At 37.4% G+C, this 14,296-nt stretch overlaps 1 protein-coding gene across 2 annotated transcripts in view; it reads right to left on the bottom strand.

Moving 5' to 3' along the window:
* NUP205 (nucleoporin 205) overlaps nt 1-14,296 on the bottom strand; it is an 80,534-nt gene that overhangs the window by 23,653 nt on the left and 42,585 nt on the right. For both annotated transcript variants that reach the window (XM_024990699.2, NM_001130931.2), the window contains exons 23-30: nt 13,487-13,601; nt 8,973-9,122; nt 8,321-8,392; nt 7,584-7,741; nt 6,990-7,070; nt 5,522-5,713; nt 4,745-5,012; nt 4,547-4,645 (exon numbers count right to left, since the gene is read on the bottom strand). In XM_024990699.2, coding sequence (XP_024846467.1) covers nt 4,547-4,645; nt 4,745-5,012; nt 5,522-5,713; nt 6,990-7,070; nt 7,584-7,741; nt 8,321-8,392; nt 8,973-9,122; nt 13,487-13,601 — 1,135 coding nt within the window. The remainder of the gene's footprint in view (nt 1-4,546; nt 4,646-4,744; nt 5,013-5,521; nt 5,714-6,989; nt 7,071-7,583; nt 7,742-8,320; nt 8,393-8,972; nt 9,123-13,486; nt 13,602-14,296) is intronic.

Genomic DNA, 14,296 nt, shown 5'->3' with positions numbered 1-14,296 from the left:
ATAGTTGGCTATAACCAAAATGTCCTGATAGCTATCTTAGAAGGGTGGAGTGTGTGACTTTTCTCTTCCTTTCACTTATTAGTATGTCCTAAATTTCCTTCAATCAACATTTATTTTTAAATAAAAAAGAAAAGCTAGATGCTATTTTTTAAATACCTGATTATTTTCAGTCAGGTTCTAAGGTCCTAAGATCTGACTCAAGTTGTAAAACAAAAGGAGTGGTGAGAAATGTACATCTAAATTCACATCAAGCAAAAAGTTTGCACCTACTACACACCAGCTGTAGTTGGTATTTTTAAGTCACTTATTGGAGTTGGATTCAAGAGAACAGAGTCAACAACAGGCAAGATTCTCTATGAAATCCTTTCAGTCGCACCACTTCATGACCAAAATCACAGGTGTACTTAAACTATGATTCTAGATCATATTAACACCTAGACCATAAAAACTGAAAATCTCACAGTACGATTCTCAAAACTTTAGTAACAGCAATAGATCATCTTTTCTAGTCTCCTTTAAAAAGATGACTGGATACTATAATTTCATAAACAAAGAACAAGAAAATTCTTATCAAAAGTCACAATAGCCCAAAAGAATTATGAGCAGAGCAGAAAATTCATCATTCTTACTATAATTTCTCATTCTTATTTACTGAATACTATCAACTTGTCAAAACTAAAGAAAAAGAAAAGCCAATTTAGAAGAAAATAGAACATATGAGAAAAACATAATAAAACTACTTAAAATTGCAACAATAATTTTAAAATAAAGAATTCAAACTGACATCTTCCATACAGCTCATCAATCAATTACAAATTAAAGTTGAATGATAAGCTCCTAGAGAATAAAAAGTTAAAAACGAATCTGGTTTAAAAGCAATAAAATCCATTTTACGGAAATTAGAACAAAACAGTCAAACAGGGCTAATCTCAGAAATTAAAGAGGATGCACCTCCACACTGAGGTGTTAACATAACTTTATAGGTTGGCTTTATCAACTTTTAGTGAAAACATTAATCTCATTAAAAATATGCTGAAAATATATATCTTTGTCATTATCAATCTATTTTTAAATGTGAAATGTTTTTACAATACTAGAGTTTAAGAAACAGTTCAATAAAGAAATCAAGAATATAATAATTGTGGTTCATATTAAACATTTAAGCTCTGGTCAGATTATCCACCTTTTGTTTCTAGTGGTCACTGGTAGAAAAGAGAGAAAATAAAAAGTGAAAAGAATAGAGAGAGATATTTATGACAATAATAGCTATCAGGAATTACATATGCAAAAGAAATGTCAGATTTCAACTACACTGTTCTTAATTAGGGAAACACATAAGATTCTCCAAATAATTTTGTCAAAAGACATATTCTTTGGTTTCTCCCCAGATACACAGCATTGCCAGCTCAAGGCGATAGGATCCACCCATAAGGATTTTCAAAAAATTAACTGTATGTTTAAGAGACATTTGAATTTCCTTTTCCTTAAACAGTCTGCTCATATCTTCTGCTCATTTTTCTGTTGGGTTATTGATTTGTAGATGCCCTTTACTTATTAGACTTCCCTGGTGGCTCAGACGGTAAAGTGTCTGTCTACAATGTGAGAGACCTGGGTTGGATCCCTGGGTTGGGAAGATTCCCTGGAGAAAGAAATTGCAACCCACTCCAGTACTTTTGCCTTGAAAATCCTATGGATGGAGGAGCTTGGTGCAGGCTACTATCCATGGGGTCGCAAAGAGTCGGGCACAACTGAGCGACTTCACTTCACTTATTAGAAATTAGTCACGCATGAAATAAGTTACAAATATACTGGTGACATTTTCTACCAAATTACAGTAAGGAAAAACTACAGATTACAAAAAGATAAAATAAAAAGATGAAGATGTGATGTTCCAAGGTCAGAAGAATTCTGTTACAAATTGAGAAAACTGAATTCTAATTCTCAGATGTCACATACAACCAAGTCACTTAACCTCTCTAAGTCAGATTCCTATTTTACCAAACAGGGAAAATGGCTGCCCAGTATTCAATATATATGGTTATGTAAAAATAAAGTAAAAGTGGTATGAAAAATTAAGTATGTAAACATTAAAATTCACTTTTGGTTTTAAAACAACAGAAGGTATGTACAGTGTCTTGCACAACAATATGTGCTCAGTAAGAGTTTTTAAATTTAGTATTTCTAACTTGAAAATTAAAAATACTAGTATCTAGAAAATACTTTGCTACCTAAAACAAGTCAAAATAAGCAGTAATTATGACTAAGAAAAAAACTAATTAAGGGATAAAACTGCTCCAAAAACAGATCATTTGAAAATTAAAAACAAAGGAGAATTTTCTTTTATGGTCACATTGCTTTTACCACATCTTGGTAATAACTTCTTATAAAGCATGTTATAAAGCTCCACCTAGTGGTTATGTGATGATTTTTGCCAATTCAACTAAATCCAATGCTAAAATTTTTGTAAATCAAGAGGAAAATGGGGGAGGTATGCTGGCAGATTATCGCTCTTAAAAAGCTCCTATTTGTTTAAAAACTTTCTCTGAAGTATTATTTTTAATGACCTAAAACTACTTTTGTGCATCATTTATGCCAGTAGGACATTCCCATAAATGCATGATCTGGCTATTACTACCTTCTAAGGATATTATACAAAAAATATAGCCAGTAAAGAATAATATGAGATAATCTGAGTCTTATACACAGAGTGTATAAGAATATAAGTGTTTTTAAGAATCTGTATATAAAACAAATACTTATGAAGGTTATAAGAAGGTGCCTATGACAAGTTCTTAAATATCAGTGTTAAGTCTGGCAGAGTATTAAATCTTTTGAACAGTTAAAAACATTTTCCAAACATGGCAATCAAAGAATATATATAATTACTCTTATTTTAAAATGCTAATTATATGGGAATTCTGTGGTGGTCTAGTGGTTAGGACTCCATGCTCTCACTGTGAAGGGCCCAGGTTCAACCCCTGGTCAGGGGACTAAGATGCCACAAGTGAACAGCATGGTCAAAAAAGAAAAAAATACACACACACACACACTCTAACTACAGTTTACAAAGCCTCTATCGTTATTTTAAATACGTAGACCTTCTGAGCAAGAAACTCAGCTCTGTGACATTTACTCAAGAAAACCTTCACATTAAGTACAAAAAGACTTATGTATACTATTGATGAGAGTTTAAACTGGTAGAAAGCCATTCGGTAGAATCTGTTGAAATAAAAAAATGCACATCCTCTTTCACATGCAAATTCCACTATAAAGTATCCTTCTTGAGAAATATATAGTCATATAAAAGAATATTTGATGCAGCATTTTTGTAATAGTAAAAAATTAGAAACAATTTAACTACTTATGAATGAGGCAAATGATTAAATGTTACTTCTATACTAAACTAAACTAAAGAGCCTCTTGATGAAAGTGAAAGAGGAGAGTGAAAAAGTTGGCTTAAAACTCAACATTCAGAAAACTAAGATCATGTCATCTGGTCCCACCACTTCATGGCAAATAGATGGGGAAACAGTGAGACTTTATTTTTTGGGGCTCCAAAATCACTGCAGATGGTGACTGCAGACATGAAATTAAAAGATGCTTGCTCCTTGAAAGAAAAAGCTATGACCAATCTAGATAGCATATGGTTTTTCCAGTAGTCATGTATGGATGTGAGAGTTGGACTATAAAGAAAAGAATTGATGCTTTTGAACTGTGGTGTTGGAGAAGACTCTTGAGAGTCCCTTGGACTGTAAGGAGTTCCAACCAGTCCATCCTAAAGGAAACCAGTCCTGAATATTCATTGGAAGGACTGATGCTGAAGTTGAAAGTCCAGTTCTTTGGCCACCTGATGCGAAGAACTGACTCACTGGAAAAGACCCTGATGCTGGGAAAGATCGAAGGCGAGAGGAGAAGGGAGCAACAGAGGATGAGATGGTTGGATGGTATCACTGACTCAATGGACATGAGTTTGAGTAAACTCTGGGAGTTGGTGATGGACAAGGAGGCCTGGCGTGCTGCAGTCCATGTGGTCACAAAGACTCGGACACGACTGAGCGACTGAACTGCCTTGACTTCTATACTGCGGAATGACAGCTATTTTAAAAGACATGTACTGTTAATGGGACCAGAATGAGCAGGAGTTAGAAAAATATGTAAGCTAAAGTAGTATTTGAAGGTTTGTGCTTACATTCCTTTTGTACTGTTTCCACTTTTTTCCTCTTTTTTAATGTGGCTGCCCCAGGTCTTAGCTGCGGCACACAGGCTCTTTAGCTGCAGCCATGTGGGCTCGAGTTCCCTGACCAGGGATCAAATCCGGGCGCCTATATTGGCAGTGCAGAGTCTTAGCCACTGGACCACCAGGGAAGTTCCTATTGCCACAATTTTACAAAACTAAACATTTTCCTTTGACTTTATAGTAAGTACTTCAATGACTCCGTAAAGACTCATTTATTATAGCTTTGCTTAGCCAAAAGGTCAAAAGGTGATTAAAAAAAAAAACATTTGAAGTAACCGATCTCTAAAAACAGAAAAGATTAGCGCTTACCCACTTCTAAGGTGTCTGGCTCATCCGGCCTCTGGGCAATCTGCAAGTAGTAAAGCAGGGAGCCATACAGGTGCGTCCGCACTCGCTGGAATCCACCGCCTAGGAAAATACAGCAGAGTAAAAATCTTGTTTCAAATTAAAGTTAAAACAAATACAGAAGTCGTAATTTGTAGAAAATTTAGACGAAAAAAGAAAAACCTGTCTTCAAAATGAAGTCTAACAGTTTCTTCAATATGATGTGAAGTGAAGAATCTCCAATAGAAGCAAACCCCACCAGTGGGTTCTCTGTGGGTGGAGGTGAGGTGAACGAGCTATCGAGACTGAAAGCACAATGGACCTCTCCAGGCCCCAAGACTAAGGGTTGCTTCTGCTCCGTGCGAACGGCTTGGCTCAGGTGAGCAGTCAGGGTGAACACAGCACCTGCTACCACAGGCATTAATTCCTGCGCTGCTTCATCATCCAGGATCTTAAAGCAGAAAGACAAACCACAGTGAGGGCCCTGCTTTCAGCTACAGTCATTAACATGTCTTACACATGCAGCTTCTCAACTACCAAAGAATTTAAAACTGCAATTGTACTATTCAAAGATAAAAGCTAATACATAGAAAGAAATTTAAATAGGATGCTGAGTAAAATGTTCTTAACCAGAAGGGAGCCCTAGCAGAATTCCCCAGAGGTTTTTAATGGAAATTAACATAATGCCCTCCCCACTAGAGCCTCCCATTTAATAGGTCTAGGGTAGGGATCTGTCATGTAGATTTTTTAAAAAGCTCCCTAGGGAATTCTGACACACACTCTGTTTGAGAGCCATTATTGTACAGTTACAATAAAACTTTCCTTAAGGAAAGTTTTAACACTGGCGTTGCACAACTCTATTGACTCCAAATCTAAAATGGAAAAAAAGATGGGGTAAACTATATATTTAAATGGGATCAAAATTTGTTCAGCAGCATACAGTAATTTAGGAAACGTCACCTTATCATGCACATCTTGTAAAAGATCACGAATAATCAGTTGGCGATCCTCTGCTTGAATGAGGTCCTGGGGACAGGCTGTCAGGATAATTTCTACCAGCTGCCTCCATGACTCCAGAGCATGCCGTTTTGCATGAAGACACTGCAACAATTTGTTTCTTCCTACAACGTACTGGAGTATGGTGCTAATTTCCTACAGCGGCAGAAATTGAATTGCAAGGTTAACACTAAGACAAAGTCTTACCAATAGACTGCTATTTTTAACCCTGTCAGTTCATCTGAAAACATTTACAGTATCCTCTGGAAACCTTCCCATGCCTGCTAGACAGCAGATTAACTTTTTATGTTACACTGGTGGCCAGAATATTATTATTTTTCATAAAAAATAATAAAGCTCTGTGTGCGTGTGTGTATGTTTAAGATAGGTGGCAGAGGTGATGTGGGTGGAAATGAGTTTTTCACCCCATCTTCTTTCTTCTTTCAACTGTCTATTATACTTACTCTGTAACACTGGTGCTGCTGCTGCTAAGTCGCTTCAGTCGTGTCCAACTCTGTGTGACCCCATAGACGGCAGCCCACCAGGCTCCCCCGTCCCTGGGATTCTCCAGGCAAGAACACTGGAGTGGGTTGCCATTTCCTTCTCCAATGCATGAAAGTGAAAAGTGCAAGTGAAGTTGCTCAGTCGTGTCTGACTTGTAGCGACCCCATGGACTGCAGCCTACCAGGCTCCTCCGTCCATGGGATTTTCCAGGCAAGAGTACTGGAGTGGGGTGCCATTGCCTTCTCTGACTCTGTAACACTAGAGTTCCCTAAAACCCAAGTTCGATAGCACGTTTCCTCGATGTGTCTTCTATTTCTTTGCCTCTGGCTTTGGCCTAGCCAGCTGTGTTTCCACATATGTGGTCCTTCCCACTGGATCTCTGACCCCGTAGCTCTCCATTTGTGATGACAAGTGACTCTTCCCTCACTGACTGGGAACAAGTAAAATCTATTACACAATATGAAAAGGTTGTAAATCCTCAACTAGCTTAGCAGAAAAGATATGATTTTTATTCTGGCCTCCAGACATTAACTTCAGTTCAGCTTTTAACATTACAAAGTCAAAAGTGAAAGACTCCATTTCTATCAGATCCACTTCACAATTGTAAAAAGCATATCAGAACTCTCAAAGAGGCAGGATCCAATCATGCCTGTGAAATGATTAGAAAAGTCTGTGCTTAATTTGCATGTAAAACACATATTAGAATATCTTGGGTCATGCTGGCTCAGTGTGACGAACTCCACTGTGTATCTGTGTATATGAATAGAGCAAAATGTGAATGCTTTTAACAATAATAAAATGGCAATGACGGGTGACTTTTAATTTTTAAATAGTTTCCTAATAATGAATTAGAAGTCAGTTCACTGTTTTGTCATCTAATTGGCGATTTAAGTAGCTTAAGGAGTTAAAAGGTGTCAGCAGGGCTTACATCCATCAGGAGAGGTCTCTGTCCTATGGCTGCCATACCCTGAAGGGCGTTCACTTCGGCCACAAGAACTCTGTGAAGAAGCTACATAATTGAGAGAAGGGAGAAAAATAAGATCATTCCCGACATTGGTACAACAATAACCTAGCAGTTACTTCAAACTGCCCTAGAGGGGAAAGTTTCAGATAACTTTATATATAATTTAACTGTGGTACCGTCCAATTTCTGTCAAAAACAGGAGGGATCCCTCACATTCCAGAAAGTAGTACCAAAGAGTCTCTGTGGCAGGAAAGTTGGTCCAGGATATCTTCTTCCTACTAGTCAAGTCATTACCACCTACCTGGTAGAGAGTTAAATAATTAAAACCACCCCAGAGTGACAGCTGGGTGGCATGACTACTAACACAAAGGAGACAGGAAACCTGACAAAGAGATAAAATTAGTGCGGCCTATTCAGTTTTCTTTCCTTGCTGCTTGAAAACTGTAAACCACTGTCTAATAAACCAACACCTCTATAAGAAAAAAAAAAAGTTATTTTTTCCTAATGACTCCAAGACTGAACCACTTGATACTGCACACACTCTAAAGCAATGCTCACCTTGACATTGCAGACTGTCTGTCCCCGTAAATTCTTGTGTTCACAGTTAGCAATGACTTGTTCAATCTGGGCCCGATCAAAGAAATCCAACTGCAAAGGCTCAGGGATCTCCTGACTGAAGTCAATGGAGTCGAGAATATTGAGAATTTTGCGACGTACTAGAAATAATGAAAAGTCGTTTTATTTTAGCTGGGACATTGAAGAGAAAAGCAAACCACAGTACTCCGTTCACTCTCAAAGACAGTACTATATCTATGTTCAGAAAGGGCCTCAGTCTGGAAATTGAAGATTGTATTGAAATCTAAATTGGATTTTATTTCTAACACATTCATTTGCAAAAATGTTTTTCCCATGCTATCATCTTGCTATAAAAAGTTTTTTTTGTTGACAAATAATTTTTACATAGCTTTTCAACATCAGTTCAGAATTTGCAGATACAGGCATTAATTACCTCCTGAAATTTTAATCAATTTAATATATACATATCTAGCTTCCCTTGTAGCTCAGTCGGTAAAGAATTTGCCTGCAGTGCAGGAGACCCGGGTTCGATCCCTGGGTTGGGAAGATCCCCTGGAAAAGGAAATGGCAACCCACTCCAGTATCCTTGCCTGGAAAATCTCAAGGACAGAGGAGCCTGGTGGGCTGCAGTCCATGGGGTCACAAAGAGTCGGGCACGACTGAGCGACTAACATTTACTTACTCACTTACAAATTTATTACAAATCGAAAGAGCTTCACCTTTTGTAGAAGTGTCAAAGTGCAGGAACCCAGAGACAGATCTATTTTCATCTTCCATGCCTCCTTCCCCATCTGTTGGAGCATCAGTAATAAAAGATCAGAAAAAGAACACATTCATAAAATTTATTTGGAAATAACAAATATCAGGTTATTTTATTTCTATGTCATTGTTTCTAGGTCAAAGAGCCCCTTGCAAATGGATAATTAAAATGCAAAGATGATGAGAATTTATCAACAGCATTCATCTAATTCTTTCTGTTTCTATCAGATCCACTTCACAATTGTAAAAAGCATAATCAGAACTCTCAAAGAGGCAGGATCAATCATGCCTGTGAGATGATTAGAAAAGTTTGTGCTTAATTTGCATGTAAAACACACATCAGAATATCTTGGGTCAGGCTGGCTCAGTGTGACGAACTCCACTGTGTATCTGTGTATATGAATAGAGCAAAATGTGAATGCTTTTAACAATAATAAAATGGCAATGACAGGTGACTTTTAATTTTGTGTTCTGAAGGGAAAAAATTCTAAAGGCAGAAAGAACACGTTTGGCCTACAATCACAGACTAACCATAAGATTCAGATTTGCACTTGGGTTCACAAAGACCAGTCAGCAGCACGACAATACAAATGCCAACATGCACATGTTCACCTGAGTAGGGCTTCACTGGCATGTCATCCAGCAGGAGGTGCAGGAGCCTCTGGGTGTGTGAGCGCTGGCGATTCAAAGAAGTCACCCTTAGTTCTATTGAGGCAGTCTTCATCAGCCATGACATCTGGTTCAGCATAGATATTTCATATTCTGGAATTTAAATATATATGTTTAGTTTCCCAGTATATGACACAAAATCAGAACAGACATAGTCTGTAACTTGTCAGTATTTTCCCATGTAACATTGTCAATGATTTATGAAACTATGCACCATAATAATTTGTCACTCTGTAAAATTAAAAAAGAAAAAAACAGATGCCAAGAGAAAAAATAAGCCAGTGTATGTCTATGAAAGGTAAGCAAAAGCAACTGAAGAACAAAAGAGAATCAAGTTTCTGTTGCCAGAATAACTTCATACAGATCTAGAGAATTCTGGATCTATCATAGTTTGACATTAATAGAGAATTTAATACTTAAAAAGATAATCCAAGTACTTCTCAACTATTTATCTTGGCAAAAAAAGACTACCATAAAATTTGATTTTTATTTCAGAAAAAAATACATCGGGATAAAACTAAAATAAATACATAATTTGCATAATTTTAAAATGCATAATTTTCTGCTATCTTGAGATTATCAACACCATTTTGGTCTAACATATAGTTAGGATTGGGAATCACTTATACAATAAAAGTTTTTGAATCCAATGTTATTGTAATATGCCTGGCTTTGAAGTCCTAAATTATGAGTTTTATAAACATACAACGCTACTACTACTGCTAATAATAATTATAAGCAAAGCTACATCAATATTTACAAAATAGATAGCAAGATAGGCAAGACAGGAACTCTTTTTTCCAATTAGGAATGAAAAAGGGTTTCTTAAAAATCTTGTTATAAACAATATATTGGGGTTAAAAATAACATATACTGATTATGAAAATGAAGTCAAACTCTTCTGCCAATAGGTAATTCCCAAGTCTCTCACACCATACCCTAAGAAGTAAAGCAGGGGCTTCCCTAGTGACCCGGTGGTAAAGAATCCTGCTGCCAATGCAGGAGACACGGGTTCCATCCCTGATCTGGGAAGATCCCACATGCTGACGAGCAACAACACTTGGTGCCATAGCTACTGAGCCTGTGCTCTAGAGCCCTGGAGCTGCAACTACCGAAGTCCTGGCACCCTAAAGCCCTTGTTCCACAACAAGAGGAGCCACCTAGTGAGAAGGCCCACTCACCACAGCTAGAGAGAAAAGCCCTGCAGCAGTGAAGACTCAGCACAGTCAAAAATAAATAGAAGCTTTCTAAAAAATCCTTAAAAAGCAAATCAGAGTTGACAATTACTAGTAATGGCAACTTATGAAATCTGTGAGCCTAGAGGTCCTAAAACATAAAGATGATACAAAAAAACTTTTAAAAAACCTCAATAAAACGATTACTGGCTAGATATAATATGAATGAAGAAAATTGTTATAAATTGATCAAAAAGAAAATTACATAAAATAGAATCCTATAAAACACAGGAAGCCTGGGTAACTGTGTGACCAGGTCAATAAACTAAAGGTATAGTTTCTATCATAATTAGCTTCCTATTTTTCATTTAAAGACCTGATCATACACAAGAAAACAAAACACAGATTTTTACAAAACAATTTCACTCAAAAAAAAATCCAAATTTCTGAAATCTTATGTAAATATTTTCTTAAACACAATTTTAAAATTTTGATAGTAAAAATTCCATCCTTAACAGGCTATTTGAAAATAATTTTATGCTGGCAGTTAAAACATCAGGTTTCTCAAGCACAAATTACAAAAACAACACAAGGGAACACAGAAGCAAAGTAATAAAATGAGGACAGAATTCCACAAATTCTAAAACTGCTACCCCAGTTCAGTTCAGTTGCTCAGTCGAGTACAACTCTTTGCGACCCCATGGCCTGGCAGCACGCCAGGCCTCCCTGTCCCTCACCAACTCCAGGAATTTACCCAAACTCATGTCCATTGAGTTGGTGATGCCATCCAACTATCTCATCCTCTACCGTCCCCTTCTCTTCCCACCTTCAGTCTTTCCCAGCATCAGGGTTTTTTCCAATGAGTCAGTTCTTCATATCAGGTGGCCAAAGCATTGGAGCTTCAGCTTCAGCATCAGTCATTCCAATGAATATTCAGGACTAATTTCCTTTAGTATGGACTGGCTGAATCTCCTTACAGTCCAAGGGATTTTCAAGAGTCTTCTCCAACACCACAGTTCAAAAGCATCAATTCTTCGGCACTCAGCTTTCTTTATAGTCCAACTCTCACATCCATACATGACCACTGGAAAAACCATAGCTTTGACTAGATGGACCTTTGTTGGCAAAGCAATGTCTCTGCTTTTTAGTATGCTGTCTAGGTTGGTCATAACTTTTCTTCCAAGGAGTAAAAGCCTTTTAATTTCATGGCTGCAGTCACCATCTGCAGTGATTGTGGAGCCCAAAAAAATAAAGTCACCCACTGTTTCCACATCTATTTGCCATGAAGTGATGGGACCGGATGCCATTATCTTAGTTTTCTGAATGTTGAGTCTTAAGCCAACTCTCCTCTTTCACTTTCATCAAGAGGCTCCTTAGTTGTTCTTTGCTTTCTGCCATAAAGGAGGTGTCATCTGCATATCTGAGGTTACCAGTATTTCTCCCAGCAATCTTGATTCCAGCTTGTGCTTCATCCAGCCCAGCATTCCACATGATGTACTCTGCATATAAGTTAAATAAGCAGGGTGACAGTATACAGCCTTGATGTACCCCTTTCCCGATTTGGAACTAGTCTGTTGTTCCATGTCCAGTTCTAACTGTTGCTTTCTGACCTGTATATAGGTTTCTCAGGAGGCAGGTCAGAAAGTCTGGTATTCCCATATCTTTCAGAATTTTCCACAGGTTTTTGTACTCCACACAGTCAAAGGCTTTGGCATAGTCAATAAAGCAGCAGCAGGTGTTTTTCTGGAACTCTCTTGCTTTTTCCAAGATCCAATCGAAATTTGATCTCTGGTTCTTCTGCCTTTTCTAAAACCAGCTTGAACATCTGGGAGTTCATGGTTCACATATTGCTGAAGCCTGGCTTGGAGAATTTTGAGCATTACTTTACTAGCATGTGAGATGAGTGCAATTGTGCAGTAGTTTGAGCATTCTTTGGCATTGCCTTTCTTTGGGATTGGAATGAAAACCGACCTTTTCCAGTCCTGTGGCCACTGCCGAGTTTTCCAAATTTGCTAGCATATTGAGTGCAGCACTTTCATAGCATCATCTTTTAGGATTTGAAATAGCTCAACTGGAATTCCATCACCTCCTCTAGCTTTGTTCATAGTGATGCTTCCTAAGGCCCACTTGACTTCGCATTTCAGGATCTGGCTCTAGGTGAGTGATCACACCATCGTTATTATCTGGGTTGTGAAGATCTTTTTTGTATAATTCTTCTGTGTATTCTTGTTACCTCTTCTTAATATCTACTGTTTCTGTTAGGTCCATACCATTTCTGTCCTTTATTGAGCCCATCTTTGCATGAAGTGTTCCCTTGGTATCTCTAATTTTCTTGAAGAGATCTCTAGTCTTTCCCATTCTATTGTTTTCCTCTATTTCTTTGCATTGATCACTGAGGAAGCCTTTCTTATATCTCCTTGCTATTCTTTGGAACTCTGCATTCAAATGGGTATATCTTTCCTTTTCTCCTTTGCCTTTAGCTTATCTTCTTTTATCAGCTATTTGTGAGGCCTCCTCGGACAACCATTTTGCCTTTTTGCAGTTCTTTTTCTTGGGGATGGTCTTGATCCCCTCTTCCTGTACAATGTCACGAACCTCAGTACATAGTTCTTCAGGCACTCTATCAGATCTAGTCCCTTAAATCGATTCCTTACTTCCACTGTATAATCGCAAGGGACTTGATTTAGGTCATACCTGAGTGGTCTAGTGGTTTTCCCTACTTTCTTCAAGTTAAGTCTGAATTTGGCAATAAGGAGTTCATGATCTGAGCCACAGTCAGCTCCCGGTCTTGTTCTTGCTTAGTATATAGAGCTTCTCCACCTTTGGCTGCAAAGAATATAACTGATCTGATTTCGGTATTGACCATCTGCTGATGTCCATGTGTAGTCTTCTCTTGTGTTGTTGGAAGAGGGTGTTGACCAGTGTGTTCTCTTGGCAAAACTCTATTAGCCTTTGCCCTGCTTCATTCTGTACTCCAAATTTGCCTGTTACTTCAGGTATTTCTTGACTTCCTACTTTTGCATTCCAGTCCCCTATAATGAAAAGGACATTTTTTTTGGGTGTTAGTTCTAGAAGGTCTTGTAGGTCTTCTTAGAACTGTTCAACTTCAGCTTCTTCAGCATTACTGGCCGGGGCATAGATTTGGACTAACTTCTTTAGCATTACTGGTTTAGGCATGGACTTGGACTTGTCTAAATGCTACCCCAAAATGTTATAAAATTAAAATCACTCAACACAGACTTTACACATTTGTTTTAATAGTAAGGGAGAAAAATGTCCTACCTTTGTTAGAAAATGGCAAATGCTGCAATTGAGAAAATAAGAAGTCCTGGCTGGTTCTCAAGTACCTCATAGTAGGACCAGATGTATCAGAGCATGCACATAACTGGTAAATCACCTACAGAATTACAGTAACATAAGAAAATCCCCAAATCAGCTTTTTATATTACAGATTTTAATAAAAAGGTTGAACTTAAATCTACTAAGTGGAAACTAAGAACCATAAACAACTAAAGCAAAAAGGATAAACACATGTATATATAAAACAAAAACAGAGTAACAAGCAGTTCTTAGCACACTAACTCAAAATATACTGAAATACAACTGGAGAATGCTAACAACATTCTTAGAGGACTAATCTTAAAATCACCCTAAATATATTAATATATATACATGTAGTTAAATAGTAAGTTTTAGTATTTTAACTATTATTAGCAGCAAATTACTCAGAAGTAACTTCTAAAAACCAAGGTTATATATTAATTAGTTGATATAATTGTTGGGATCTAAGAATCCCTTGTGGGAATTTAATCCTATGTATCCCCAAAGAGCAATGGTTCAGTATTCACCAATTCAGTGTTCTCTGTGACTTTATAAAATTAGTAACAACTGAATGTAAATTCAATACAGATCTAGAAACACAGTCTTAAGAAAAATACAAAACAACAAAGCATAACTAAAGACATCGAGTAAAGCAGAGCAAAAAAACTGGCAACAACCTAAGTGTAATTTATATTGTAGCACATAGAAGGTTTTTCCCCTCCCTCGGTGGGAGGGAAGGACACAAAATTGTAAATATATATTTAATATATA

Source organism: Bos taurus, chromosome 4, assembly GCF_002263795.3.
Source record: "Bos taurus isolate L1 Dominette 01449 registration number 42190680 breed Hereford chromosome 4, ARS-UCD2.0, whole genome shotgun sequence".
Lineage (NCBI taxonomy): Eukaryota > Metazoa > Chordata > Mammalia > Artiodactyla > Bovidae > Bos > Bos taurus.
This window is presented reverse-complemented; position numbering and strand designations above follow the sequence as displayed.